Genomic DNA, 26,829 nt, shown 5'->3' with positions numbered 1-26,829 from the left:
ACTCAAAATTATGACTTGCATCATAATGAATTCCAAGAGCAAAGTCTATTGTTTAGTGAATCGACCCACTACTTTTGACTGGTGTTGACTCAGGCCAACGAATCACTTGTGAAAATGATTTCTTAAAAAAGTTTATAGGGGGGATGATAAACTGAAGGGTGCCCATGAAAAAACCAGCTACAAGGGTGCCCCATTGGACAATCTCATGGAAGCGCATTTATATTGGCACAGAAAAGCACGACATTAATGGAATATTAAATGTACTTTTGTAAGATGGTCCAATGGGGGAGTTTATATGATGTATGCACATTTTTTTTCATTACCAGGTGTAGCCCTGTCCGTTTCTAAATTTTGGGGGTTCGTTGTGTCTGACACTAGATCTCCATGTCTGTGTCCACAGATAAAAAAAAATATGTAGGAGGCTAATATCAATCTGGGAAATGTTATCATCACTACTCTATTTTGATGAGGGCACTCCTCACTTTATTAAAAGTATGGTATGGCCCACATCATAGGATCATCCAGACAGTCCATTAGATGGGCCACATCCTAAATAGGTAGTGCCCCAAAAATCATTTCCATAGGTTGATCCTAACCCTCCGATCTGAATGTTAGAGGATTGATCCTATTTAGGCTTTTTGGGGCACAACCTATTTAGGCTGTGGCCCATCTAATGGATGGTTTGGATCATCCTATGGTGAGGGCCATACCGTACTTTTAATAAAGTGAGGAGTGGCCTCATCAAAATACAGCAGTGCTGATAACATTTCCTTATCTATATGCCCAATAAACAATATCCATGTGCTCAAATTGTTGTTTTGTGATATCTCATGGGCTTGGGTAGTAATAATTGCACCGGCAATTTAACCTCTAAAACAATAAAAAAGAGATATCCAAAGAGAGTGGTTCTGGAAACAGATAACGAGAAGATATCCAAAGCAAGTTGTTTCAGAAAAACGATTACTTGATTGGTGTGTGATCAAGGGCCATAAGATATCTGAAGTGAGGCCGATCAAATAGACAGCTTGGATCAATATAAGTTGGGCACCTCTGTGATGTTATCTATGAGCCAAATTGTACAATGAGATCGGGCCCTACTGAAGCAGAATGATGTTAGGATAACCAGTTAACCACCCTTGCCGAAGGGTAGTGTCCTACATACAATTCCCACCCTTACAAAGAGGTGGTGTCCTACATAGAATCCCCACCCTTACCAAGAGGTGGTGTTCTTCATACAAAAATGAAGAAGCTCGACTCTTCTATTTGCTAAGCCTCTGACCAAACAGTTTTGCTCCTATATAAACAGTTTCTATTTGCTAAGCCTCAACAAGATCTAACCCGACCCGAGTTGCATCCCTACTTTTTTTTTTCCCTATTTGGGAGAATAACAATCGTTTGATTGCAATTCACATATTCACATATTACTCAAATTCGAAAAACATTTTATTAAATTGGACTGGAATTAGAAACCTTTGATCGAAGGGTATTTCATCTTATTATTAAAGTAGAGTGTAGGATTTTTGCACCAACAAGGTCTTAACGGGAAAAAAATCCTACTAGACCGACAATCGCATTAAGGTTTTTTAGCAGTTTAATTGAGCTTTAAGTGTGCAAGAATGACACCTCATTCTCATTCTCGATCATCTTATTTGAAGAGATCATCTTTTCCCCCTTACTGTTATTGATTACTTCATCTTTCTCAGCCACTTCACCCATTTCAATAGCTTATTCAATGTCTGTCCCCCTACTATGTAATGTTCACTTCCCTATACCCAATGCTCTATCGTCTATGTCAATGTTTCTCTTTAGATTGTCCCCTATATTATCCAATGGGCCTTACCATGGGTTTCATTATTTTGGAGAGTAGAATTGATAGCCATGGGAGATCCAAGATAGGTCCCAACTGGGTAAATACTTTAGATCCATGGAATTGAGAGAGAGAGGTTTGGTTAGCGTGTGTGAGGAGATAAAAGTGGACTAGGTAAAAGAAAGATGGGGAAAGGTATTTTTTTCATTATCTATGAAAAGGAGGGTAGAAGAGTATAACTTTATGGGAGTGTACCAATGATAATGCCCTAACTTTTTGGGAGTGTACCATCGATCCATCTTTGATGATTCAAACATTTGATAGAGAGCTGCAAGATCGAGTCTGTTGCAAATGATGTTTCAACTTTCCTCTCATACATAGTAAATGAAAATGATATTTCCATCCCCTTTGGTTGTCTTGTTCATACCCACCTCCTGTTTGGCTGTTTCTCCTTTCTTCAAAATAAACCCCTTTTCAGGGTTAAAAAAGTTCAAGCAAAAGGGGGTGGAAATAGCATTTTCCGTGTGCATTTATTAACATAAAAGGCGTGGTGAATTGCCACATACATTCTAGTCAAAACATTTTCTTTCACCCTTCAGAAACATAGGATTTTTTATTTTTTATATTTTGAAAATTGACGTTTAGTATTCCAAAAAGTGCCAAATAAGGGGCGAGCGGTACCCTAACATGCTACAACAGTACGTGTTCATGGGCGTAAGTCGCCTGATCGCATAGTTACATGTACATATTCATGTCTAGACAGCTCGAAAAAATCATCAGCTTCCTTCGATAATCTCATCCAAGATCGGTTGAGTAGTACTCACAGCTGAGAGGCATTCCTCATGAACACCAGTGCTTGCAGTTGATGACACAATGGATTGGCTGCTATTGGAATTACCCGTGAAGGCCCTTGATGTGGCGCCACTTACAGAGCTTCTATCATCTCTGAATGCTAGATCAGTTAAGTAACTGGGCCTCGATGTAACAATGCTCACGTCCATGTCCCCCAACAGCATGGCAACCACTCGTGACATTGATGGGCGTAGTGATGGTGATGCTTGAATGCACAGAAGCGCCACACCTATAAGTCGAATTGCTTCTTCTTCATCGAATTCGGGTAACGTTGGATCTATCAGTTGCAACTTGCGATCATTTTCATGTAGATACCAAGCCTGCGAGGTTATAGAATGAGGGAGTTAAGTTCTCTGTATATTAAAGTTAAACATGAAATAATAAAGATACCAATATTGTAGAAATTTATGGAAGTTAAACATGGTCTTGCTTGGGTGTATGTTGAGGAAGATTGCTTTCTTGTTGTGCCAAGTAGATCCATTTCAATCATTCTATGTTATTCAGTCTTAAATATATTTTTTTTTCTTTTATCTTTTTGGGGCTAATAAAGAATCTCAAAATTTTCCAGAGCCTCTAGATCTAACGGTTTTGACACGTCAACTCAACTGTGTGGATTGGTGCTTTTGCTAATTTGAGAGACAGTTCAGTTTATAGCTTAGGTAGATAATCCATCATACCCATTCAAGGAGATATATCTTGTCTGAATCCACACTCGAGCTTGAATTTGGCCTTCCGCTAAGAACCTCCAGAGCAACGACACCGAATCCAAACACATCAGCCTTTTCTGTCAGATAACCACGCATAGCATACTCCGGTGCAAGATACCCACTTCAACAATTACAAAGGCAGGTTGAGATACTCCAATATCAACAAACATCTTGTAGTTACCAATTTAAGAAAGAAAGAAAGATGAAAGGAAGGGTTTACACAGTATTTACATTGTCCCTGCAACTCGTGTGCTAATGTGGGTCATTTCGTCATCATAGAGCTTGGCCAAACCAAAATCTGAAATTTTAGGGCTGAGGTCAGCATCTAGCAGAATATTACTGGCCTTAACATCCCTGTGTACAATTCGGGGCCTCGACTCTTCATGAAGATAAGCTAGACCTCTCGCTGTTCCCAAGCATATCTCATAGCGGATTGGCCAATTAAGAAGCAAATTATTCTTTCCTTCAAGACAATGACAACTATTCACATAAATATGTCGTATGGAAACTACCCTTTATCTGCCAGACATAATAAAGAATAAAATATGTGAATACGAACTTGACTACAACCATGGTTTTAAATTTCAGCAGAAATCCAAAATTTCGGATTAGATGGGAGTCATGGGACCGAAACCGAAATTTTAAGATTTACACCGAAATTACTGAAATTTCGGTTTTGGCTGAGGTCGAAACCGAAATTTCAAGCCTTGACTATAACAATTGCTGCGTATCATGAGGTACATAATCTAAGTATGACGAAAGGGAATGAGTCCATACGGAAAAGTGCCTGATCAAGACTCCTATTTTCAAGATACTCGTAAACCAAAAGGCGCTTATCTCCCTCGATGCAGCATCCATACAGCTTGACAAGATTTCGGTGTTGAACAGCAGATATAGTAGCAATCTCTGTTACAAATTGACTCTTTCCTTGGCGAGAGGATACTGACAATTGCTTCACAGCCACTGCCCGTCCATCTGGAAGCCTTCCCTATAGCGCCAATTCAATACAAAATAACAGAGACTCATGTTATACATACATGTATCTATAATGATGTATGCATGGTTTTAAATTTTGGCCGACACCGAAATTTTGGATGTCAGTCTGGACTGACACCAAAAGTACCACTTTCGGTGTCGATCCAGATTTCAGATATTTCAGCGGAAATTTCAAGAAAATAAAATTTTAAATTTTTTTCTTTCCGAAATTCAGTTTTTTCCAAAATTTTGGCTGAAATTACCAAAATTTTGGCAAAAAATTCAGATTTGGCCGAATTTTCTTTTTACTGAATTTCAGCCGAAATTGTGGCATTTCAGCCGAAACCGATAACGAAAATGAAATTTTAAACCTCGGATGTATGAATGTGTATCTGTTAATGTACAATTGTACATAAATATGTGCATGTGCTTGTTTGCACATTAACAGATGATTTCTTACCCTGTGACATTCATATGCTATTAATTATCATTCTCTTTTACTTTATCACAACCATTTACATTTTCTTGAAATTCTGAACCATAAAACCAAATCATTCCATCTTCTGATTATTATGTCAGAAAACTAAATATTACTACACAAATTACCTACAATAGAAGAAAAATACCTTATAAACGGGCCCAAATCCTCCCTCCCCAAGCTTATTTGCAGGGTTGAAGTCTTCGGTAGCAATCTTTAGTTCAGCATAACTGAAAGTGTTTGGTCTGGCACCCATTTCAAGGAACTCTGCAAATTCAATTAAGAGGACTGGTTACATTCATATACTTATGTCAGTTCAATACAGAATTCATTGCATGTATTGCATCTCTGTTATTCAAGCATATTTTGATGAAACAGTTATATTGTTTCTCAATAACTATATGTGTTGATATGAATGTATTTCTTTTAGTAACAGAAAATTTTGAAACAGTTTCCATCATTTTATAGAAAACATTTTTTTGTTGTTTGGTTCAGCCACATAGGCCCATCATTTCTCCTGGTTGAAAATAATTGAAACCAAGACTTGAACACGATAACACATAGGCAATGCACTGCCCCAAATAAGTGGATCGGCACATTTACATATTTTTTCTCACTACTATGTGGATTGCAGATGTATGTATTTGAGTTTCTGTACATATCACTTATCTAGCAACAACAAATATTACCTTCATCATTGTCAATGCCTAAACTTTTCCTTCGCCTCAAAATGTAAAGTGCAAAGAAAGATGCAAGGATCACAACTCCAACTACAATCCCGACGATCAAACCTGTCCTGTTCGTTTTTGAAGCAGCTGTTGGTGGAAGGTTACCAACGGTCGCCTTGAAATCTGAAGAATGATCCAATACTAACTAGTCAGTATTAAACTACCAGAAACTTTACAGCTTGATTCTAATATTCAATCAAACTTAAGTCACCAAGTTTCTATCTATTACCTGGTGTAGCGCTGATGGATGAAATGGACGGTCCATAAGTACCTGGAGAAGGTAAGCAGCAAGTCCCCTTCCCAGCCCAAAAAAGATGGATTTCAAGATAGTTCTCGGAAACCGTAGCATTGAAGTCCTTCTGTACAGCTCTATAAGAGGCCCCGCCCGCCTCCTTTTTTATGTCAAAGTCTTTTGATACCAAAGTGCCCTGGGTCATTAATTAATGGAGATTACTGACATAAAATATTCACAAACTGCATGAGTGAAGGTTTCAACATGACGGTTTGATATGCACTTTTCCAATATCCATCAAAAATACAAATAAAGATGTGTCCTTTCACACAGTATGGAACCAATTTTTGAAGTTGAAGAAGAAAAAGATCATGATTCTCTATGGTTCTATCCACACCATGGTCACATCAAATAGTTGGTTTACTTCACATGCTTCAATGACTTCGGTGGTTATATCCTTATAGTAGAAACAAGCCCATTTATGGTTTCTCCACCATTATTTTTATAGTAGAGTCAGTAGGCTTTTGCCTTTATTTGGTGATTATAGACTATTTCATGCAATTACGCAAGTAGGAACGGCTTGGTCCATGCGAGCACTTAAGTAGGAAATTTTGTCCTATTATAAACTATTTGATGCAATTATGTAAGCACTTAATTAGGAAATTTTGTCCTTTCATTTATTGGACACAAGTACGAAATACATATCCATAGAATACATGGTTGGTCTTCTCCAAGAATATTATAATTTAATTTTTCTCTCTGAAAAAAATGTGTTCTGAGTTGTTTCCAATCCATGCGTAATATTCTCACATGACATCAAAGAATATTCATCTAGGCATCTGAATGCCACCTTCTTCAACTAAAGGTTACTTCTTTTCTGCGCCAGTACTTCAAAGAACATATGGCTGATCACAGGTTTTACCAGAAATCGCCATGACATACAGAAAGCTGAATCAGAACCTGTAAGATGAAATAGATGTGGAATGCAGAATTGTGGTGTGGACGACTTTTATAGATGCTTCAGGTGTATTTAGAATCACCTTTTTTGAAATTCCAGATTCAAATTTGTGTCTCACTGTCTCATAAGGTAAATTTTGAATGTACTATCTTTGAAAATTCCATATGCAGATTTCTGTCTCTTCAATATGCAAGTTTAGAAATTTAAAAGAAAGATACATTTTTTAATCATTGAGGATTAATGGAATGAAGATTAGTTTGATCTGTGTAATCAGTTAGGTTACTTTAGTATTCTAATTGTTGCAGAAACATAAAACACTGATAGTAAAGAAGAGTGTGATTCTAGTCTTCTCCAAAAAAAAAATGTTTGAGTTTCGTTTCGAAACTAATTAAGTGTTTTTTAGTTTTTATCCGAAGCTATATTTCATAAAAAAATTCCATTAATACTCCAGTACAAGAAGAGCTTCACACCAATGAATAAATTTTCTAATTAAATAGTTGATTGTTTGGTTAAAGACAGAGACCTTAGTTCAGAAAGGATAGGTAAAATTTGTAAAACATCAAATAGGTTGAGCACATTGCCAAAACACTTTGAGAGAATCAAAATTTAGGGCAGTGGGCAGACAGTAATTTGTTGAAAATTGCAAATGCTAAGCAGGTAAAGACTGTAGAGAGAAAACAATCTTAATATCTTATCAACGCAGGGAATAAATCCTATTTCAACTACATACCTGGACATAAATATCAAAATAGCGCCTTGCAATACTATCCCAAGTACCCGAACTTGGAAAAGATGCCTCCGCAAACTGCAAACTTACAGTGTAGATTCCATTCTCAAGTCCCAGACCGTAGTATCTTAGTGATCCTGGTGATAACCTTGATGACTGGAATAGCCCCAAGTCCAAAGTATTTGTAAATAGGGATGTAGTGTATCTGGTGTATTCAGCGTTATTGCTTTCGAGAAATCGTCCGATATTGCTGACTGCCCACCTCTTTGTGCCAGTCACATAATATGATGCTGCGCCAAGAGTGGCATTATCCTCCTCGAACTTTGCGCGACTAGAAGTTGCCATCTCTTGCCCACCACAATTGATTGCAAATGAAGAATCTGTAAATTAATAGATCACGGGAGTTTTCAATATCAAGTTCCTATTAAGGGTGGACAACATAAACATAGTTGGTCCACATTCCATTGCCAAAAAAACAAAAAAAAATGCAAAGCACACATATGAGGATTTAGAGAGAGTAATATTCAAAAGATATTGCAACGTACTTGCATGTTTTTCATGCTGTTTTCAGAAACAACTTAGAAGGTTGAAATTTCATTTCTTATTGTATTACTGTTAGGACATACTTGCGGGGCATTTTTGTTATTTCATATCACCGATGTACCAATTTAAAAATAGGCCATTTTACCAATCATTTGGTTAATTGATGAAATCATCCAAAGGGACTTCACTTCTATTCTTTATATCTATCCTATCTACTTTAGGTTCTACGTATTTTGCATTATTTACATGGTATTAAATCAGGTTGCCCTCAAAAAGTCTGATCCAAATCCATTTAAAAGGCAATTTCTTCGTTATCTTTCCCGAACTTATATTATATTTTCATTCCTCTATCCTTCTATCCATTTTCTACAAAGACCCTAATGGATTCTATTACTCTCTACTTTGTTCTCTCTTCCTTAATCTCCAAAACCCTAATTAAAGCTTGTCTTTGTTTCGAAGCATCTAATCTTGAATATTTTTGTTGTCATTCGTTTCTATTCCTCTCGTATTCGAACATCAAATATCTCTTCTCGAGGAAAGTAGGATTTGGAGAAGGTTGAGGAAAGAAGTGGCGAGGGGGCAACGTGGAGGGGAATAGGATTTGAAGAAGGTTGAGGAAAGAGAAGAAGGGAAGGGAAGGCTGCAATGGTGGTCTCTTGGGGCGAGGGGGGTCAAAAACCCTATGGCTCTGATACCATGTTAGAGAGGAGAAGAGAAGCGAAGAGAGTGAGAGAATGAGTTGGAGATGAGCTCCCCCTCACTTATGTATTTATATAAAAGAGAACAAGAGTACAAAGACCATATTGCCTTTAGGCGCATATACACTTCTAACACCTTTCAAAGCTTATAGAACTTTTCTGACTTCCCCTGGGCAACATACACCAGAGGTTGCTCTTTATAAACAAACTTTTTCATGAAGAAAGGCGATCTTAATATCAAGCTACCATAATGGCCAATCTTTATCAGCTATAATTGAAATAATTACTCAGACCGAATCTAGTTTAGCCACTAGCACAAATGTTTCAGAATAATCAATACCAAAGACATGGGCGTCCACTAATTAGGCTTAAACCGTTCCATCTGGTAGATACGTAATAGTATAAACCCAACAACATCCCAAGAAACACTTCTTTGCATGTAATTTAGAGAGTTCTCACATTTTATTTTATTTAAGGGAACTTATTTCATCGTCCATGGCTTGCATCCATCCATCATGAGACATCACCTCTTGTAAAATATGAAGTAGAACAGTAGAAGAAAGGGATGCAACAAAACTTTTATGTGGATGAACAAGAAGCAAAAAAAAAGAGAGTTATCAATGGGATGTTGAGTGCATGATCATATACTTTTTCGTACAACAATAGGAAGATCGAAAGGGGAAGAATAAATGACAAAATATCTAGAAACATGGAGACTGGGGGGTATACGGCCCAGCACACCTACACCTACTATATGTACTATGTTAAGTAGAGTCAATATTTCATGCAAATTAGTGTTGGTTTTATGTTAATTCGATAGGGGCCATCAATTTGATGGCCCTAGTGGCACCTTTTGTAATTATGCTTAACTGAATATTATAAATATAACATTTGATATTGGGGATTACACTACACACATGTTATTTTCTTTTCTTCTCCCTCTCTTCTTCCTTTCTTATCATATGTGTAAAGAGAAATAATCAGCTTCGGATCATAATTATACAATTGGGTGCACCAGGTGCGATCGTACCTCAGGTTTCACAATCAGACCGACAATGACCATTCCATCCTACATGGATGATCCAATTTATACCCTACACATTGATCATCCCTCATAAGAAGAGCCATTTAGTTATCCCTAAAAAGAAGTCATAGGTCTCATACATCTCCAAGTTATTTTGACACACCCTATAGGGTCTTCTAATTAAGTGGTATAGGATAGGAATAATTTATCAAATAATGACTGAATATTACATAGAAAGAACACCTTTAAGTTATATATAAAATTATATGAAGTATAAGGGGTAAAATGGAAATAACATGAAATAATGTACAATAGCACGTGTGGATTATTTTTCCTTATACTCCCTATCAAGTTAGCACTTAGCACATGAAGTGTCTACAATAGCCAACATGCTCTGAAATAATAGAATACAACCTCCAGCAGATTAGTTTAAAATGGTTGCTTCAAAGAAAAGAATTAATATACGTAGGAGTAAACTAGCAAAAGCAATAATAAAAGAGGAAGATGTCACATTTTTACACAATAAGGAAAAATCAAAGATCATTCGTTGCCAAAGAAATCGAAAAGGAAAAAGATGGCTTACATCGTGGGGAATCCCGATTGCATGAAAAGTTTCGCTGAAGACAATCCAACCCTGAAGGCAATATACTGGATGTACAAAAATAAAGCACTGAGAACCAACTAACAGATAATGAGTTTCTTGTACCCAGGAAGACACAACATTACATGTAATATAAGCGCGGCCAAAAATAGGGTGGTCTACTTGTGTAGTTATTGAGGGATGCTTTTTTTTTTGTGTCAATAAGCGTATGGAATTGATAAGCACCTCATGTTAGAATTATCAAAAATGAAGTTGTTGGCAACCAAGTTCCTGCAGAGGACACAACAAAGATGTCATAAATAGTGGCTGGATATCATAAGAACTATATTGAATATAGGCACGTGATGAAGCTTTAACATGACTTGTGGTTTTCTAAGCATGGTGGCTCCCTACAGTCTCCATTGCACATATGGCACACATGTAGGATGATTCAGAATCATAATCTAGTGGGTCATCGCCCAAAAATACAAATGAAGAAATAATATATGGGATTTGCTGACGTGCGACAGACCAGCCGCGAAATGTCTTTTGCGATGGACGTTAGCAATTCCCACAATATATATGTGAGCATAAATTAAGCAATGGTACGTCCACAAAGAATGGGGAAAGTTGCACTGCTGGAACATCTATAATTGCCTGATTGTTGTGCTACGTTGGTTGTCGGCAACTCAATTGATGGCCCATGAGATCAATGATCCGTATTGCTCTACATATGTGTGTACGGTGAATAAAACAAGCAACAGTGGCGATCCATGGTAGCATTGTCCTTACAAAAAAGCATGGATTTAATTCGGTTTTGGTTTCGATCCCTGCCGAAACCGATTTTTTTTTTTTTGCAAATTTCTGTCTTTCGGCCGAAATTTCGGTCAAAATGACCTAATTTCGGGCGAAATTGAAACCGAAATCCAAAATTTCGGCCGAAATTTAAAACAATGCAAAAAAGAGCCTGATTACATGAGAGGGGAGTTGAACTTCCTGAGTACTGGACCTAGTCATGGGTGTGGAATCTTTTTTTTTTCTGAAATGGAAACTCATATGGGTGTGGAATCTTTTGGAATAGATATAACAGGTTTTTAATAAGGCATGCTCGTTTTCACGCCCTGCCTCTGTGAGCCAAGCATATACTACAACAATCGTCCAGTCTGTCTAGCTTATATCTGACTTTGAGGCTGATCAAATAAACAACCCAATGTGTCTGGGGTATCTCTGCAATTTGCCCCAGCCGAAAAGCCTAATGGCATGGTCGTTGACTAAATATGTTATAAATTGTTGAAGTAAAAGGAATTGTGTTTTGGGAGGGAATGCAAGAGTCCATTACCATCTTCTGACTCGTTTTCTTACTAAACATGAACTAGTAAAGATGTCTAAAACAAAACTACTCCGAAGAGTTTTGGACTAATGAATCAAACACATCAAACTAATTAGATAACATGCAAAGACCACTCCAGCCCAAGGAGAATTATCATTGACTGCATAAAACCAAGGTTTTAAATTTCGGATTTCGTTTGGACCAAAACCGAAATCCCAAGAACCCGAAATTTCAGAAATATCCCAAATTTCGGAAATTTCGGGAAAAAGAATTTTTTTCATAAATTTACTATTTTTCCGAAATTTTCTTTTTTCCCTGAATTTCGGCAGAAATTTCGGTTTCTGCCAAGGCCGAAACCGAAACCGAAATTTAAAACCTTGCATAAAACACCCTAGTAGGGCCTAAGAAGGATCTTAGGTTGGTCAATCATAGTACCTCAGATAAATAAATATTCAAGCGTAGGGACCCAGAGAACTTTGCATATGGCACTAAACTTTCAGCTGGTAGCACGATTTAATGGTGTTCTCGTAGCGATCTAGATCAATGTGCACAAATACGCACATTTATACGAGGACACAGAGTACCACTGATTTAGAAGCATCAGACTACAACCTGCAATCATCTCAAATATAATAATTGCTTGAATGCATGACACTGAAAGGACCATCACACTTCTCATTCTTCTCACAGAATAAACAACCTAGAATGCTTGCAAAGTCACAAGCTTCACAAAAACATTTAATAAAGTTTGCATCTGAAGATAGAGAACGAAACATATAACAGGAAAAAAATATGACTTCCTAGGTGAAATTCCCAAGGATCATCTTTTTTATGTTAAAAATTCAAACTCGAATTGGCAACAACAAGAAGTTGGAGAGGGAAACAGGTATAGGACTCTAGACTCATGAGTCATGACTACCACATATTGGCAATCTTTGTCTTTGGGTCTTGAAAGACAATGAGAAGAACTTCTGTTGTGCTACTAAAGGATACAAGGTTAGAAAATGTAGGTAAAAAGAATGAAGGAAAGAAATCACTTTATTTTAATGGTGGAAAAGGAACCATTGACAAGTTTGAAAGGATCTCCCATAAAAAAAAAAGAATTTAGAGTATAGAAGACTTACTGCTCTTATGATTAATGGCAATAGATTCAATAATAAAAACAGAATAAAAGAGTACAGAAGACTTACTGTTTATATGATTCCAATAGATTCAATAAGCATTCAATGCCAAACTCAAAAATATAATTGTTAAGGCTATCTTCGTGGTCCAATCTAGCAAGCACGATTTTAAATTTTGGCCGAAATACCAAAATTTCGGATTTCGTCCAGGACCAAATTTTAAAACCGAAACTGAAGTTTAAAAATTTTGGCAGAAATTTCAATCCTTGCTGGCAAGTGAAAAGCTTAGAAGCAAAGTAACCTGAAGCATTGTTGAATAAGCTCCTAGTTTTGCTGAATAAGCTCATTCAACAACTCTTTCAAATTGCTAGAAACCCCACTAGAGGGATTACTAGGATAATAATAAGTCTCTGTTATGTGTGTGTTGTGTTTGTGCGTGTGTGTGTGTGTGTGTGGAAATCCCGGCCCGGCAGGAATTGGTGGCCTCCTTCGAGACGACGGTGGCGATACGAAGTGGGCATTCTCAGGCCTTATTGGAGTGGCAGACTCCAATGAGGCTGAAATCAGAACGATTCAACAGGGCATCAAGATGATTGAGGCTAATATTCTCGATCAGGAATCAGTGGAGGGAGACTCTTCAAACATTATAAAATGGTTGAAGGGAAGCTGCAACCATCCTTGGAGGTTTGTTCATTGGATAGATGAGATCCAGGACAGAGTTGCAGGATCCTCCATCTCTTTTCTCCATGTAAGAAGGTCGGCCAACAGTGATGCCGATAGGCCAGCTAGTGAGGGTGTATCTAGGTCAGCCTTGGAAATCTTTGACTTTCTTCCTCTGTGCCAGAGCTTTGTATGGTGTTGTTTCTTCTTTTCCCTCTTTTTTCTTTGTTATCTCGTATTAGATCATCTCGATCGCTGGGGTTTTCCCCATTTCTTCTTTCAGTTAATAAATTCTTTGCCATTAAAAAAAAACATCCATTACTACACATTATGCAATAAATTGTGTCAATGCAGTATACATATAGCTTAGTATATATCCTAGCGCAGCCCTAACATACCTCATGCAATGCATCCCACAGTGGAGGTACCCGAACAACCTGGCTCTCATTGTACCACATACATAGGCAAGTACTGAATTGCATACTCGTTCTCGTACTCCTTAATGGAAAGGCCCATGTTCTAGGCATGAACTAATACATTTCAGCCAAGAATGAGATTGTGAATGTTATTGAACATTGGGCTTAGCAATGCCAAAAAGATAAAAATCCATCTTTCGCCTAATTTATTTCTCTAAATCTTCATGCTGATAGATTAGGTTCGACAGTTGCTCAGCTCCTCCCACTTACCATGGCTGATAGATTAAGTTCGACAGTTGCTAGCTCCCCCCACTTAGCATGTGTTGTTTTAACTATTAAACCTCCACGTTTTTTTACCTCATCATAGGTGAGAAATTTTTCGCTAAAGCTATTTTATTCGGACAACAGTATTTTTTTTTCTTTGGAAAATAACCTTTTTTACATCACCCAAAACAGGCGTAGAAGAAAAAGATAGCCCGTCGTAGACCAGGCTCGGGTAGACTGTAGATCAGCCCAGGCGTAGCCTATTAAAAGCCTTAATACTAACCTAGCGCTTGAAGAGAAGACATGTTGAAAATAATTCAAGAAAAGGAAAATGAAAGAAGTAATCCTTCTTCATACATACAGTTGCAAGTCTTGTTGTGTAACCCAAGACGGAAAGCTTCCAGATAATTTATTGTATGACAAATCACTGCAGGCACAAAACATAATCCAAAGTCAATATGTATTTTGTGCAAATAATAAAAGGAATCATAAAAAGTAAGAATAGGTTATGCTAAATTGATTTAAACAGATTGCAGGGATCAAGTTTAGTGGATGTAACTGCTAAGAATGTGCCATTAGGCAAATTTAGTATCTTTGTTGCAAGAAAACAATGGAAAAATCAAATGAGCTTCTTGTAAAATATAATAGAAAGATAGAGGTAAGGAGTTGAACTGATTTAAAAATTGATCTCTTGAGCAAATCAATGACAGGGGTGACAAAAAAGAAAGTATGCCAAACAATAGTAAACCCCACTAGGACAGTAAATTTAATACAAAAAAGTCAGAAATTGATCTCTTGAGCAAATCAATGACGGATGACTAAAAAGAAAGTATGTGAACCCATAGTAAACACAACTAAGACAGTAAATTTAATACAAAAGGTCAGATGAACATACATATTGAGAAGTGATGGACTTTTTTCAGAAGGCAGGATTCCAGATAAGTTATTGGTTCCAAGAAACCTGCGCATCAAGATGGTACGAAGTAAAAAACAACCAATCAAATACAATCAAGTAGAGGGCATATGTTGGCATGTTCACTAAGCGTAGAGCAAGGCTTAATATTGTCTTACAGGTAACCAAGTGAACTCAAATTGAAGAGAGAATTTGGAACTTGTCCAGTTAAATTGTTGAAGCTCAAATCCCTGCAGAAGTGTAAAACTTGTGACCACAGAATAATTGAATTCTTTTGAAGTCTTCTGTACTATGCCTTTCTTTATTGAACACCAATAGTAGATTAAATGAGTGGAGTAAATTTTCGAGTTTGTTATCTGAATGAATCAAATATACAGGAACAACTTACAGGTGCTGTAACACTTCGTACTTGCTCATATTGAATGGAATAGTACCCGCAATCATATTATTTCTCAAGATTCTGTAGAAAATACAAAGTACATTCATATTACTTTAATTCTCAAAGACATTGAATCCCAATAAAATTAATTAGAAATCATTGTTACATGGATCAGGGCCATGTTAACTTACAAGATGGTTAAAGCTGTCATATTTTTAATAAAATCCAACGAGCTCCCGTTAAATACTTCACTCATACGTCTACAAGATTAATCGTGATAATCAATAAAAAGCACACTAAAAATTAAAAAAAACAAAGGATATAAAACTCACAAATCAGTCAATGAGGTCAAATTAGAAAAACTAGATGGTATTGGACCCTCGAAAGAGTTGCCTTGAAGCCTCCTGCATTAAGAATTTTAGACTTAGAAGGCTCTAGAAAATAATCCTTAGAGGCCTATCAAGGAAAAAAATGAGTGTTCGTGTAGTCATTGATGTTCCTACAGTAAGAAGATAATTATGACTTGCCCAGAGGTTGTACCGATAAGTAATAACCGATATATACAGCGAATGAGCAGGTAGAAGTAGGGGACAGTATGATAGAGCTATATGGTTAGAGAAGAAATTTTATCATGCGGAGAAAGAAATAGAGAAGATTAAAGAATAAGAAAGAGGAGAGAAACTATCTCACAGTTTTTTTCTTAATCATAGTTTAGCTTACAAAATTTTAAGCTCTGTCCAATACCCAATGACGTCTATCTTGCCTGTGAACTGATTGCTCGAAGCCCATCTGAAACCAAGTGATATTTTCCATGGGAGCATGAGAATAGTAGTCATAAATTAATGGCATCAAATGCAGAAAAATGAATAAAATTGCGCATAATCACAAGCTCTTACACGGTCTGCAAGTTTCGTAGGTTTGCAAATGTGGAGGGAATCTCACCACTCAATCCAGCATTGTCCATGTAACTGTCAAGTGAACACAGATCATAAATCCAACTAAAAGATTTCTGTCACATGTTTTCTCAATTTTCTTGCAGGATCCATTAAATTTTAAAGATACGAAGAGCTTAAGAGACAGCACCCTATAAGGAGGTTGGTAGTTCATAACACTTTAGATTCTAAAACAAAAGTAGATCTAAGGCACAAAAGATTTCTGGCATGTTCATAATTAAGTAGAGCCATCACGTATTGTCATGCTGTGAATAGCATTGTGTGTGTGTGAGAGATTTCTGGCATCTTCATAATTAAGTGGAGCCATCACTTATCGTCATGCTGTGCATGGCATCGTGCGTGCGTGCGTGCGTGTGTGTAAGTCTCTATTATGTATAGGGCCAGTTTGGAGATTTATGTTAAAAACAACTTAAGTAAATATATTTTAGGAGCGAAATTGTGAGACGCACTCGCATTTTTCTCATCTCCTTTCTCCCCTATGCTTTTTAATTATCTTCTCTTCTCTTCTTATTTCTCCTCCTCAAACTGTGACATGGTATCACAGCAAGAGATCTGAACTTTGATCTCCACCCATACTCTTTCTCTTGATGTATTGATTATCAGACATGAGTGGCAATGCATGTTACAAGATGTTTGATGTTGTTAAACCACTATGGGTGATTTTTTGCTTACATGATGGTTTTTCAGTTTGTATTTGTGTTTATTCTACCACTTTATGAAGTTTCATCTTAAATGTCCATTTGCGTATGTTTCTATACGTCTAAGTGATTTTACAGGATTTCTATCCGAAACCGACATGTTTCCATTTCCATCATGACTGAAATGCATAGCGAAACCGAAAACCAAAACCTACCTTCGAAACAAGAGCAATCTGAAGAATTTAGAGCTGCTAAATTCCTTTCTTGATTACAGCCTGAATGATCCTATGCAGACACAAATTCTAGGCAGCAAGGTCATACCATCTTTAAATGATAGTTTTCCCATCTTCAAGGAGTTTCCCTTGGTAGAATTGCGTCAAATGATTACCCCTAATGATCGGACAGCTCTTACCATTGTTGGAGGGAGTCGTTGTCGTGGAAGCAGTAATCAAGGTGGCTGTGATTTAGGGGAAGTCCATACGTAGTAAGGGCCATGAGCCTAGAAAAGGTACACACATACCTCATTAGAGCAATCGGACCCTAATGGTAATATTTTCACTCTTACTCGTGATGAATGCCAGAACCTAGTTAAAGGTCAGCCACAACATTAAGTTCCTTCAACTGCTGTCACGCTGGACCCCGATGGGTATTTTCACTATTAAATCCTTTTATGAGCATCTGGTCCAATTTTCTTTTCTATCACCTGCTAGACATTTGGAAAATAAAAGCCTCACTGAGAACGGTTTTTGCTGAACTGCATGTCTAGACAAGATTATAATCAATCAATGCACCCTTTGTCTAGCTGATGCCAAGTATATCAACCACCTTCTCTTTCATCGTAGTTTCATTTGCAACCTTTGGTTCTTTGTTCTCTGTCTCATCTGTGATAGACTGATAGTTGGGTTCTCCCTGGCCATATTAATGAACCTTTGAGTCGCACAGATCTGCTCCCTAGACCTCTAGAGGTAGGATCTTGTGGAACTTATTTTTTGCATTCACTCTTTCACTCGTACGGAATGAAATAAACATGGGAGTTTTTAAGTGGAACTTATTCTTTGCTTCCACTCTTTCACTTGTACGGAATGAAAGAAACATGGGAGTTTTTAACAGAGTATGGAAAGGTGTTAGTAATATTCAGAGACAAATCTTCTATACATTTGTCCAGTAGTCACCTAGACTTTTTGAGTTCCAAGGTATTTCGGTGTCCTTTAGCCTGGGAGGAGATCAAACTAAGTAGCGTGCATACCCACGGCCCTCAGCCTAAATGAGAAACTCCTCCTGGGAGACTGAAGTTAAACGTCAAAGGGTCGAGTATTGGAAACCCTGGGCCGACAAGTATTAGGGGGCTTTCGAGAAATGATGCTGGTGAAGTTCTCTAAGCTTACTCGGGACCCATAGGAGAGAAGTGTTCTAACAAGACAGAGGTTTAAGCTCTTCTTCATGGGCTCAGACTGGTAGACCAATTTCACATATACCACGTTATCAGCAAGGGAGACACCCTCAAGTGGTCAGATGAGTGAGAGGGGGTACCATTTTCTCATGGAGGTTTGCAGATGCTTTAGAGGAGATCCGCGATCAATCAGAGAGTCACATTATTAAGCTCTGGCTCATCTGACGATCGGTTAACTCAGAAAAGGTTGCTCTTGCTAGCATGGTTTTAAATTTCGTCTGAAATCCTGGGGACCGAAACGAAATAGTAGCAAAACAGAAATTCCCAAAATGTATCAAATTTCGTCGAAATTTCTAATAAAATAACAATATTTTATCATGTCAACAAATTTCAAACGAAATTACTGAGATTTCGCCTGAAATTTTGGTAATTTCGATCGAAATTTCATCCTAAAAATCTGGGATTTCGTCAGCCAATACCAAATTTCGCCCGAGATTTCGGGATTTCGGCTGAAATTTCGGTTTCGGATAACTCTGAAATTTTAGCCGAAACCGAAATTTAAAACCATGCTTGCTAGCTCGTGTGTCGAAAGAGAGGTAATTTTGACATTCAATTACATGCCTCCTGAGGATGTTGTGCTGGTTTTATTCCTGCTTTGTATCTATTATAATATAGCTTTATGGTTTGTATTTTCCTTGACCACCACGGTCATTGAGATTTTGCCCCCTTAGTATTTACCATTGAAAAAAAAAAACTACTACTGCCACGCTTGCTAGTGCAAGTACATCTTTGCTCTCTTCTCTGTCTTTCGCTCCTTGTGTGATTGACTCGGAATCATTTGATCTATTGTTGCCATGATTCTAAATTTTCACTGAAAACCACATGAAACAGCCAGAATGTCTCCATTCCCATTCTCATTGAAATGCATACCAAAATCAAAATCGTAAGTTTATTAGTGGTACACTATATTAGTATGTGTTATAAACTTATATTTCTATGTATTGCATGTGAAATGTGTTTTATGCATTATGTATTTGTATTTATATGAATTATGTATGATAGGTAATGAATTATCAAACATGAGTTGTCGCACAAGTCACTAGGTGTTTGATGTTGTTAAATCATGATGGATGATTGTCCGGCTTATCTCCATAAGATGATCCCAACCCTCGGATCTGTCGATGTTCCTATACTGATCTCTCTGCATGTACAAGCAAGTACACCGAAAAAATATAGCGGTGCCATATTATTGGATGTTCCAAACCATTGATTTACTGGGACCCAACTTAAATAGGCCATGCCTTGAAAATCATTTCCATAGGATGATCCCAACCCTTTGATCTATAGGGGCTCTTATACCGATCTGTCTGCACATATGCAAAGCTAGCAGTCGAATAACAAGTAGAAATCTAGGGTTTATGGGAAGGTAGAAAGGAGAACGTAGAAAAGAAAATAAGAAGAGAAAAGCATAGAAAGGGAGAAAGGGACCTCATGAGGGAGAGAGTGTATCCCCGTGAAATCCCAATCTTCATGTATATTAAATTGCATCAGATATTTACAAAGTTGCCACCCATAAGTGACTTAAACATGATTGGTACCATCTATGTAAACAAATCATTAATAACATCTACGATAGGGCCCATGACAAAAAAATGAAGAGTTCGAATTTTTTCCATCTCCTTTCAATGAAGTTGAAATTTTAAAAATTAGGAATGTTATTGTATTTTTTCCTAGAGCAGAGTAGAAGGGTTGAGAAAATAAGTTTAACTTACAGTTGTTGAAGATTGGTCAAAGTCCCAAGCTCAGAAGGAAGAGAACCAGAAAAGTTATTTCCACCTAAACCCCTACAAAGAAAGAAAAATGTCATTAACATTACGTATTCCCAATAGAAAATAAATAAATAAATAAATAATGTACTTTTAGCATGAAATCACTAAAGCAATCCTCATAATTTCCAGATAGTTACAATGCCCTTCTCCTTCGTATTCGAAGATAAAACATTGCAACATAGAACATACTCAACCTTTCGCTAGGCTACAACTGTACATTATTATTTTTGGAAAAGAAGAATTGTATTTTTGCAGCTTTAAAGAGCTCCTAATTTTAAATAAATGAGTCCCCAAAACCCTTCTCCAAAGGAACTCCTAAACTCGTCCTCTAAAATGTTTCCAATACCAGCTCTAAAAATCCTTCTAGTATGGAGCCAATGCTCTCTTCTTATAGACTCCAATAGTTAATACCAAGTTGAAGTCAACACCGAGGCGGATGGGCCCACACGAAGCCTTTTGCTTTGCATATAATTCTTTTATCCAAAGTTTTGATTGTTGGGCTGTTAATATGGTGGGCACCATCATATTGTATAGGGAAGACCGTTTCTACACTAAATGGACACCCCATGCGCTAGATCAAGGCCTGCAAATCTCAATGGTGAAAAACTGTTACAGGATTGCCTAGAAATATCCCCCTTTGGAAAATCATCCGCTTTGCACTGGAAAAATCTTGCTTGTACAGTCTAGTGGTGGCCCACCAGACCAACAGCCCTAATCAGCCCACACTGGTGACACACTGTTGTGAAAAGTGAGCAAGAAAAAAAAAACTTGCTAACAACAGTAGGCATGTGATGAGGAAAAGGGGGGGGGGGGGGGGTAATAAGAGAAAAAACAACCATGGTAATAACAGTAATTTCCAAGCCACAAATGTTAAACCACTGAAGTAATTCAATATGTTTTGGTTCTTTTCATTCAGCCCCAAAATAATAGAAAAAAAAAAGTACTTAGAAAACAAGGGATCATACAGTATCTTTAAATTCTGAAGGTTTCCAAGCTCTTTTGGGATGGTTCCGTATAATGCATTAACTCCAAAGGTCCTGAAGAAAAAAAGATTCTTAGAGACTTAGAGCATGAAAACAAATGAATAAACACAATGTCAAGTACATAAATTAATTGGCGTAGAGATGACCATTCACTGTCCATTCCCGAAAGGATATTGATTAGTATACTACCTCAAGAGTTGCCTCAACATCACAGTAAACTAGATCCAGTGAATAAGTTGGCTACCAAACTAAGGTGTACAATTCATACACATAATAAGTTCCTCAAAATAATAAGGGGAATCTCATGGTTAGTGACTCTAAGAGAAAACAAAGACCAACAACTATAGTTTAAGATATGATTGGTTTATTTATTCCTCTTCTACATGGGGACAAACAGGAGATAAATTTAGGGGACAATAAGAAGTAAAAACAAGTTTATTGTACCTTTTATTTACCTTCCACAATAGATTGACTAATCTAAGGAAAAACAAAAAAGGAATTGCATTGAAATGTATTTTTATTGATCAATCAGAATTGCATCCCAGGACCTATAATTGTCTCGATAGGTCCATATGGGGTCAGCCCATGCGCAAATGAAACAGCTAATGCCATGCATGCAGGTCCACAGAAATATGCCAACCACAATACATTGTGTTCTTTTTTTTTCATTTAGATTGGTCTTTAACATATGATTCCATAACAACAATAATAGCGACATTAATAACATCAATAGTTCTAAGCTTTTAAAAGTCAAAATTATGAAGCACTTACATGTATAGCAATGTAGTTAATTTGCCAATAAATGCAGGCAGTGGACCTGTTAAGTAATTTCGACCCAAGTTCCTACAAAATAGCGCACACTTAGTACCAATAAACTGGTTGCAACATTTAGTTGGAGGCATATAGGATGCACATGGAGTTTCATGTCTTAAAATGAGCATCATTCAATGTAAATGAAACTTTTTTTTTGGAGAAGTAACAAGATTTTATTAATGAGAAACAGCCAAAGTACAACAACGAGGACCAGGTGTCCCACTAAACAGTTACATCTCGCTCAAACAGCGCCCACAGCCTATTCCATTAACAACCGCCTTCCAACTCCCACCCCAGCTAATGTCTGAATATCTCAACCGCATCTCTCTCCGTTCCCTTCGCTAACCAATCAGCATGGTCATTTGCGGATCACCTCATATGAGAGAACTACTGGGTTAAAATCAAAGGTCTCGAATTTCTGAAATGATGTTTGATAAATTCCACGCCAAGCTGTTAGTGGAATCCCCTTCAATGATTAAAGGCATGGAAGAGTGACTCGCGTAGCATCTCAAACCCCAAAGAAGGGCTCTCGCTTCCTCCTCGTTAAAGTCACACACGCCTTCGGTCTTGGAGAAAGATAATAGAATACACCCATTATTATCACAGAATACGACTCCGATTGCCACTCACCCTGGATTTCCTTTTGAACTTCCATCGAAGTTAAAATTCACCCACCCTAGAGGAGGTGGGCACCATCTTGCAGTCATCCTTACCTTCACTCTCTTTCCCAAACGGCCGTCTTCCAATTTCTAAGGATGCCCTCTATGAAGAAATGTGAAATCATTCTACCCCAAGAGACAAGATCAGTTTTAATTTTCGTTATTGTCTTTCCCAAGCTCTTCTTTTTCTCTTCAAAGATGTGATAGTTCCTCTCTTTAGATAAGTGACATATCATACTAACCTCCAAAGGGTCCCTCCAACCTTTCCAAACTGGTCGTTGTTCCAATGCAAGATAGTCTACTTAATAGATCTATGAAAGACTCAAGCCATGCCGAAACTTTTGGTGATTGTCCTTAATAACCTAAAAGAGTGAGCAATGTAGCAATACATGATCCAGAGTTTCTCCTTCTTTCTTGAAAAAGATATGCGTGCTGGACAGGGAAATGTTCCTCCTCTTGAGGTGCTCACACGTATTAATTCCCTTGTTTGCCACCGTCCAAGCAAAAGATGTGGTGTGTGTGTGTGTGTGTGCGCGTGCGTGTGGTGGTGGGGGTGGTGGTTGTGGGGGGGAGGGGGGAGGAATTTCGCCAGTGGATAGGAGGGGAAATGTTCCGTATCAGAACTCATATGTATGATACAAATAAACCCTCTCATAAATGAGGAACGAAGGATAGTTTTATTTCTTTGACCGTATCTTATTTTCTTCAATATCCATACAGGTTTTAGAAAATGCTATGACTCTTAGTAAAGATGTGTAGAAATGGATATTTTAAATTCAAATCAGCATTTAAGATCTAGATAAGGACAAAGATATAGCAGTTTTGACCTTTGCAATTTATATTATAGTTTGTTGCAGAAAATGATAGTAAAAATAATAGTAGGGAATCCTTACAAGTTAGTGAGAAAAGTAAGATTCAAGAACTCTTCTGGAATTACCCCTGCCGCATCCTTCTCATACACTTTCCTGAAAAGGGGAAGGAAAAGATGAAAAGAAGAAATGAAAAACATTGCAGCTTCTTACTCTGGAGCTTCTAAAGTACTGAATTCCTGCTATGTTTGGATACCTCGTGCTTTTGTATTTGGATTTGGATTTGAGTTTTGGATACAAAATACATCAATCATCCTCATGCTCATGTTGTACGAGAGAGAGAGAGAGAGAGAGAGAGAGAGAGAGAGAGAGAGAGAGATGGAGGCATGTCTCGATGCTGCTGCTGCAGCAAGGTCGAGGACCAGTGAGGGTGAAGGTAATTGCCACAAATATTGACTTCCAAATAATGTCTTGCAGAACAGATTTGAAAATCAGATTTTTTTCCACTGTTGCAGCTGATTTGAAAATATAAGGATCTGATCCAGTTCCAAATCTCAACTGCAAATGTGAGAAATCCAAATCCAAATCTTGTGGGTATCCAAACGTGGACTTAGAGTCAAGCGATTATTTAGAAGCACGGAATATAGAAGAGGCTCTTCAACAATGCACATGGTTCTAAAAACGCAATAATAAGCCTTGCTATATATGCTTATGGAGAGCTCTCTTTGTGGTCCATGCAACTTGCTAACAAAAAAGGAGTGAGAAGTCTCACACTCATGTGGACCCAATAGCACAAAAATCCATTTCTTTTTGCCAAAACTTATGTGAGATCCCATTTTTGCAGCATAAAATGCATAGCTTGTGTATTCGTCCACTATGCATCAGTTAGCTTTACTTAGGAGTAACATTATCTGGCACATACTTTAGAGTAACATATATATGGAGTAAGGGAATACATACATTTCAGTTACATGGCAGGTGGTTCCATTGTCAAAGCTACAGTCACATTTAATTGCTGGATTGATGTTTGGGCTGTCAATTTTTGTAGCATCAGTGGCACTTCCGGTACATAGTTCTCCACTTATATTCCACGAAGAAGGTGCAGAAATACCCCATTGTTGAAAAATTGAGTTTAAAGCCCTCGCTGATCATACAAAGCAAACATGTTATAGGTACGACTAAGCAAGATTTTAAATTCAGTTTCGGTTTCAGTCGCCACAGAAACAAAACATTTTGGTTTCAGTTGAAAGTTTTGGTGGAAATCATGTAAAATCACGGAAATGTATGGAAGAATATGCAAATGATAGAATTTTAAGATGAAACTTCAGGAAATGCTGGCATGAGTACAAATATACACTTTGAAACCATCATATAAGCAAGACAATCATCAATAATGATTTAACAACATCAAACACCCAATCATTCAAAAAATAAAAAACATCAAACACCCAGTAATTCGTGTTGCTGCACATGCCTGATAATTCAGTACATACCACATTTCGTGTTGCTGCACATGCTCAGAAAACATCATTAACAGTGTACATATTTCAAAATCACCCGGAGGTGGTGATAAAATTCAAAGAAGATTTCACTAATTCTTGAATTAATTTACAATGAACTAATGAGTGTTTAAATAGAACAGTTATAGGATAAACATGGAAAGATATAATCTCAATCTAATCTACTTTCCTAACAAGCCTACCTATCTAAATTTACCACCAAAACAAATCTCTAATATCCTAATTTATTTTGCTCGCCCCATCTAATCTACTTATTAAATCTAATTACCTCATTTAACCAACATGCCTAATCTACTACCACCTCGTTTGAACCAAAGGCCCCCTTAAAACAACAGAGCTAAAAAAACTAAAAACCCCCAAACGAATAGAGTTGCTTGATTTCACATGGGTATCAGATGTTTAGGCAAAAATAGCAACGAAAGTAGTCGTTTTCAGTATGAGAACGTGACACTCCTAGAGAGAGCTCAGAGACATATATATACCTTCAGATGGGTCCGTTTTAGGTTGAGCTTTTGTTATCTCCACAAAGTAGAAAAGATTAAAACAGCAAAAGGCTAGGGCAAGTAGAGAAGAAGAAAATGGAGACTTCATCATGAGCTTCATCTCTCTCTCTCTCTCTATGATGAACCAAGAGCTAGGCTTCATCTCTCTCCCTGTTTCTGCTCTTCTGTTTGAAAAAGGTCATAGGCCGTGGGCCCCACTTGTTCTGTTAAACATGGGGGCGAGGATCGGGACGCACCACCAAACTTATCCTCTCGTTAACAAATAACAATTGTAAAAGTGACAGTTTTGCGAATTAGTTGGGCCCACTTTTGGCTCGACACATTAAAACGCAATAGGCCCACCATGATCAAAGCCCGTGTATTTTTATTTTTTCTTTTGTTTGCAGCATGTGCATGGACGCCTGTCCTGTCCAGTCCACCATATAAAAACTCCTTTATACAGTATCTTAAAGAAGAGAGGAGTTTTTATAGGGTGTTCACACATGATCATGCGTATTTAAAACAGAATGAATATATTCGCTCCCTTTTCTTCTCCCGGACACCCTCTCTCTCTCTCTACCTATTTAAATTTTAAAATGGTTATGAGAAATGTTTTTCTAGCAATCAAAACAAGGCCATGGGGGAATCAGCATTAGTACACTAATAAGAGGAATGATAGAATGAAGGACGCCATTGCAAAAAATCAGCTCCGAGGGCGCCCCTATTGGTGGATTTTTCCTAATATTAAATATAGCATTTATAAATCTCACATCTTTTTAGCCTCACCTGTCTTAGGACTACCCTTCCAACCCAAGTGTTCCCACTTCAAATCCATTTCCCATTTCTTCCAAATTAGATTATATGCCAAATGGCACCGAATGTAAGCATGTTTAAGAGCTGGTTTGACCTCCAATTATCCTAATCTCAGAGGATTAGTCAGTTTCTACCAAGGTCCTCGAAGGGGGCTAATTTGTCTATTGTTTTGTTTCATCTTCTAACCAAAAGGGTAACATTGGTAAAGAAAAACAAAATTAAGTCGTTTAAGGCAGTGAACGGTAGTATTAGGAATAAAGAAAGTTTTATGGGGATTACTGTAGATAACTTTTGATCTAGGGTTTTTTTGTAGTTTTGTAACGACCCGGCTTCCATTGCCTGAGGTCGCTACCAAAACCACTGAAACTTTTTTTTTTTTTTTAACAGATGACAATTAGCGAAAGCGATTAATTAAAACTTAACTAAATTAAAACCTTTCTATCATCATTATTCACGAGAACAACTAACAATAAAAAAAATGTCTCCAAATTTGAGACCCATTAACATAATTAAACCCAAAGTCTGAAAAACCAAAATAATAAATCATA

General features: G+C 37.4%; 1 protein-coding gene across 1 annotated transcript; it reads right to left on the bottom strand.

Annotated features, from left to right (window-relative positions):
- Nucleotides 1-2,407: 2,407 nt before the first annotated feature.
- LOC143884671 (putative LRR receptor-like serine/threonine-protein kinase At1g56140) lies at nt 2,408-25,763 on the bottom strand. The gene is made up of 24 exons (XM_077388353.1): nt 25,469-25,763; nt 24,427-24,610; nt 23,551-23,622; nt 21,957-22,028; nt 21,168-21,239; nt 20,146-20,217; nt 16,289-16,360; nt 16,113-16,181; nt 15,725-15,796; nt 15,584-15,652; nt 15,402-15,473; nt 15,172-15,243; nt 14,996-15,061; nt 14,462-14,527; nt 10,556-10,600; nt 10,313-10,377; nt 7,468-7,844; nt 5,777-5,975; nt 5,509-5,670; nt 4,968-5,086; nt 4,144-4,354; nt 3,598-3,829; nt 3,337-3,487; nt 2,408-2,979 (listed from the first exon to the last, which is right to left on the bottom strand). The coding sequence occupies exons 1-24, from the start codon at nt 25,629-25,631 to the stop codon at nt 2,584-2,586; spliced, it is 3,150 nt and encodes a 1,049-aa protein (XP_077244468.1). The 5' UTR covers nt 25,632-25,763; the 3' UTR covers nt 2,408-2,583.
- Nucleotides 25,764-26,829: the final 1,066 nt, after the last annotated feature.

The sequence above is a fragment of the Tasmannia lanceolata genome, unplaced genomic scaffold (genome assembly GCF_043159265.1).
Source record: "Tasmannia lanceolata isolate RefF3 unplaced genomic scaffold, GAP_Taslan_0.1 ptg000008l, whole genome shotgun sequence".
NCBI lineage: Eukaryota > Viridiplantae > Streptophyta > Magnoliopsida > Canellales > Winteraceae > Tasmannia > Tasmannia lanceolata.
The sequence above is the reverse complement of the archived record's forward strand: the minus strand, read 5'-3'. Positions and strand labels throughout refer to the sequence as shown.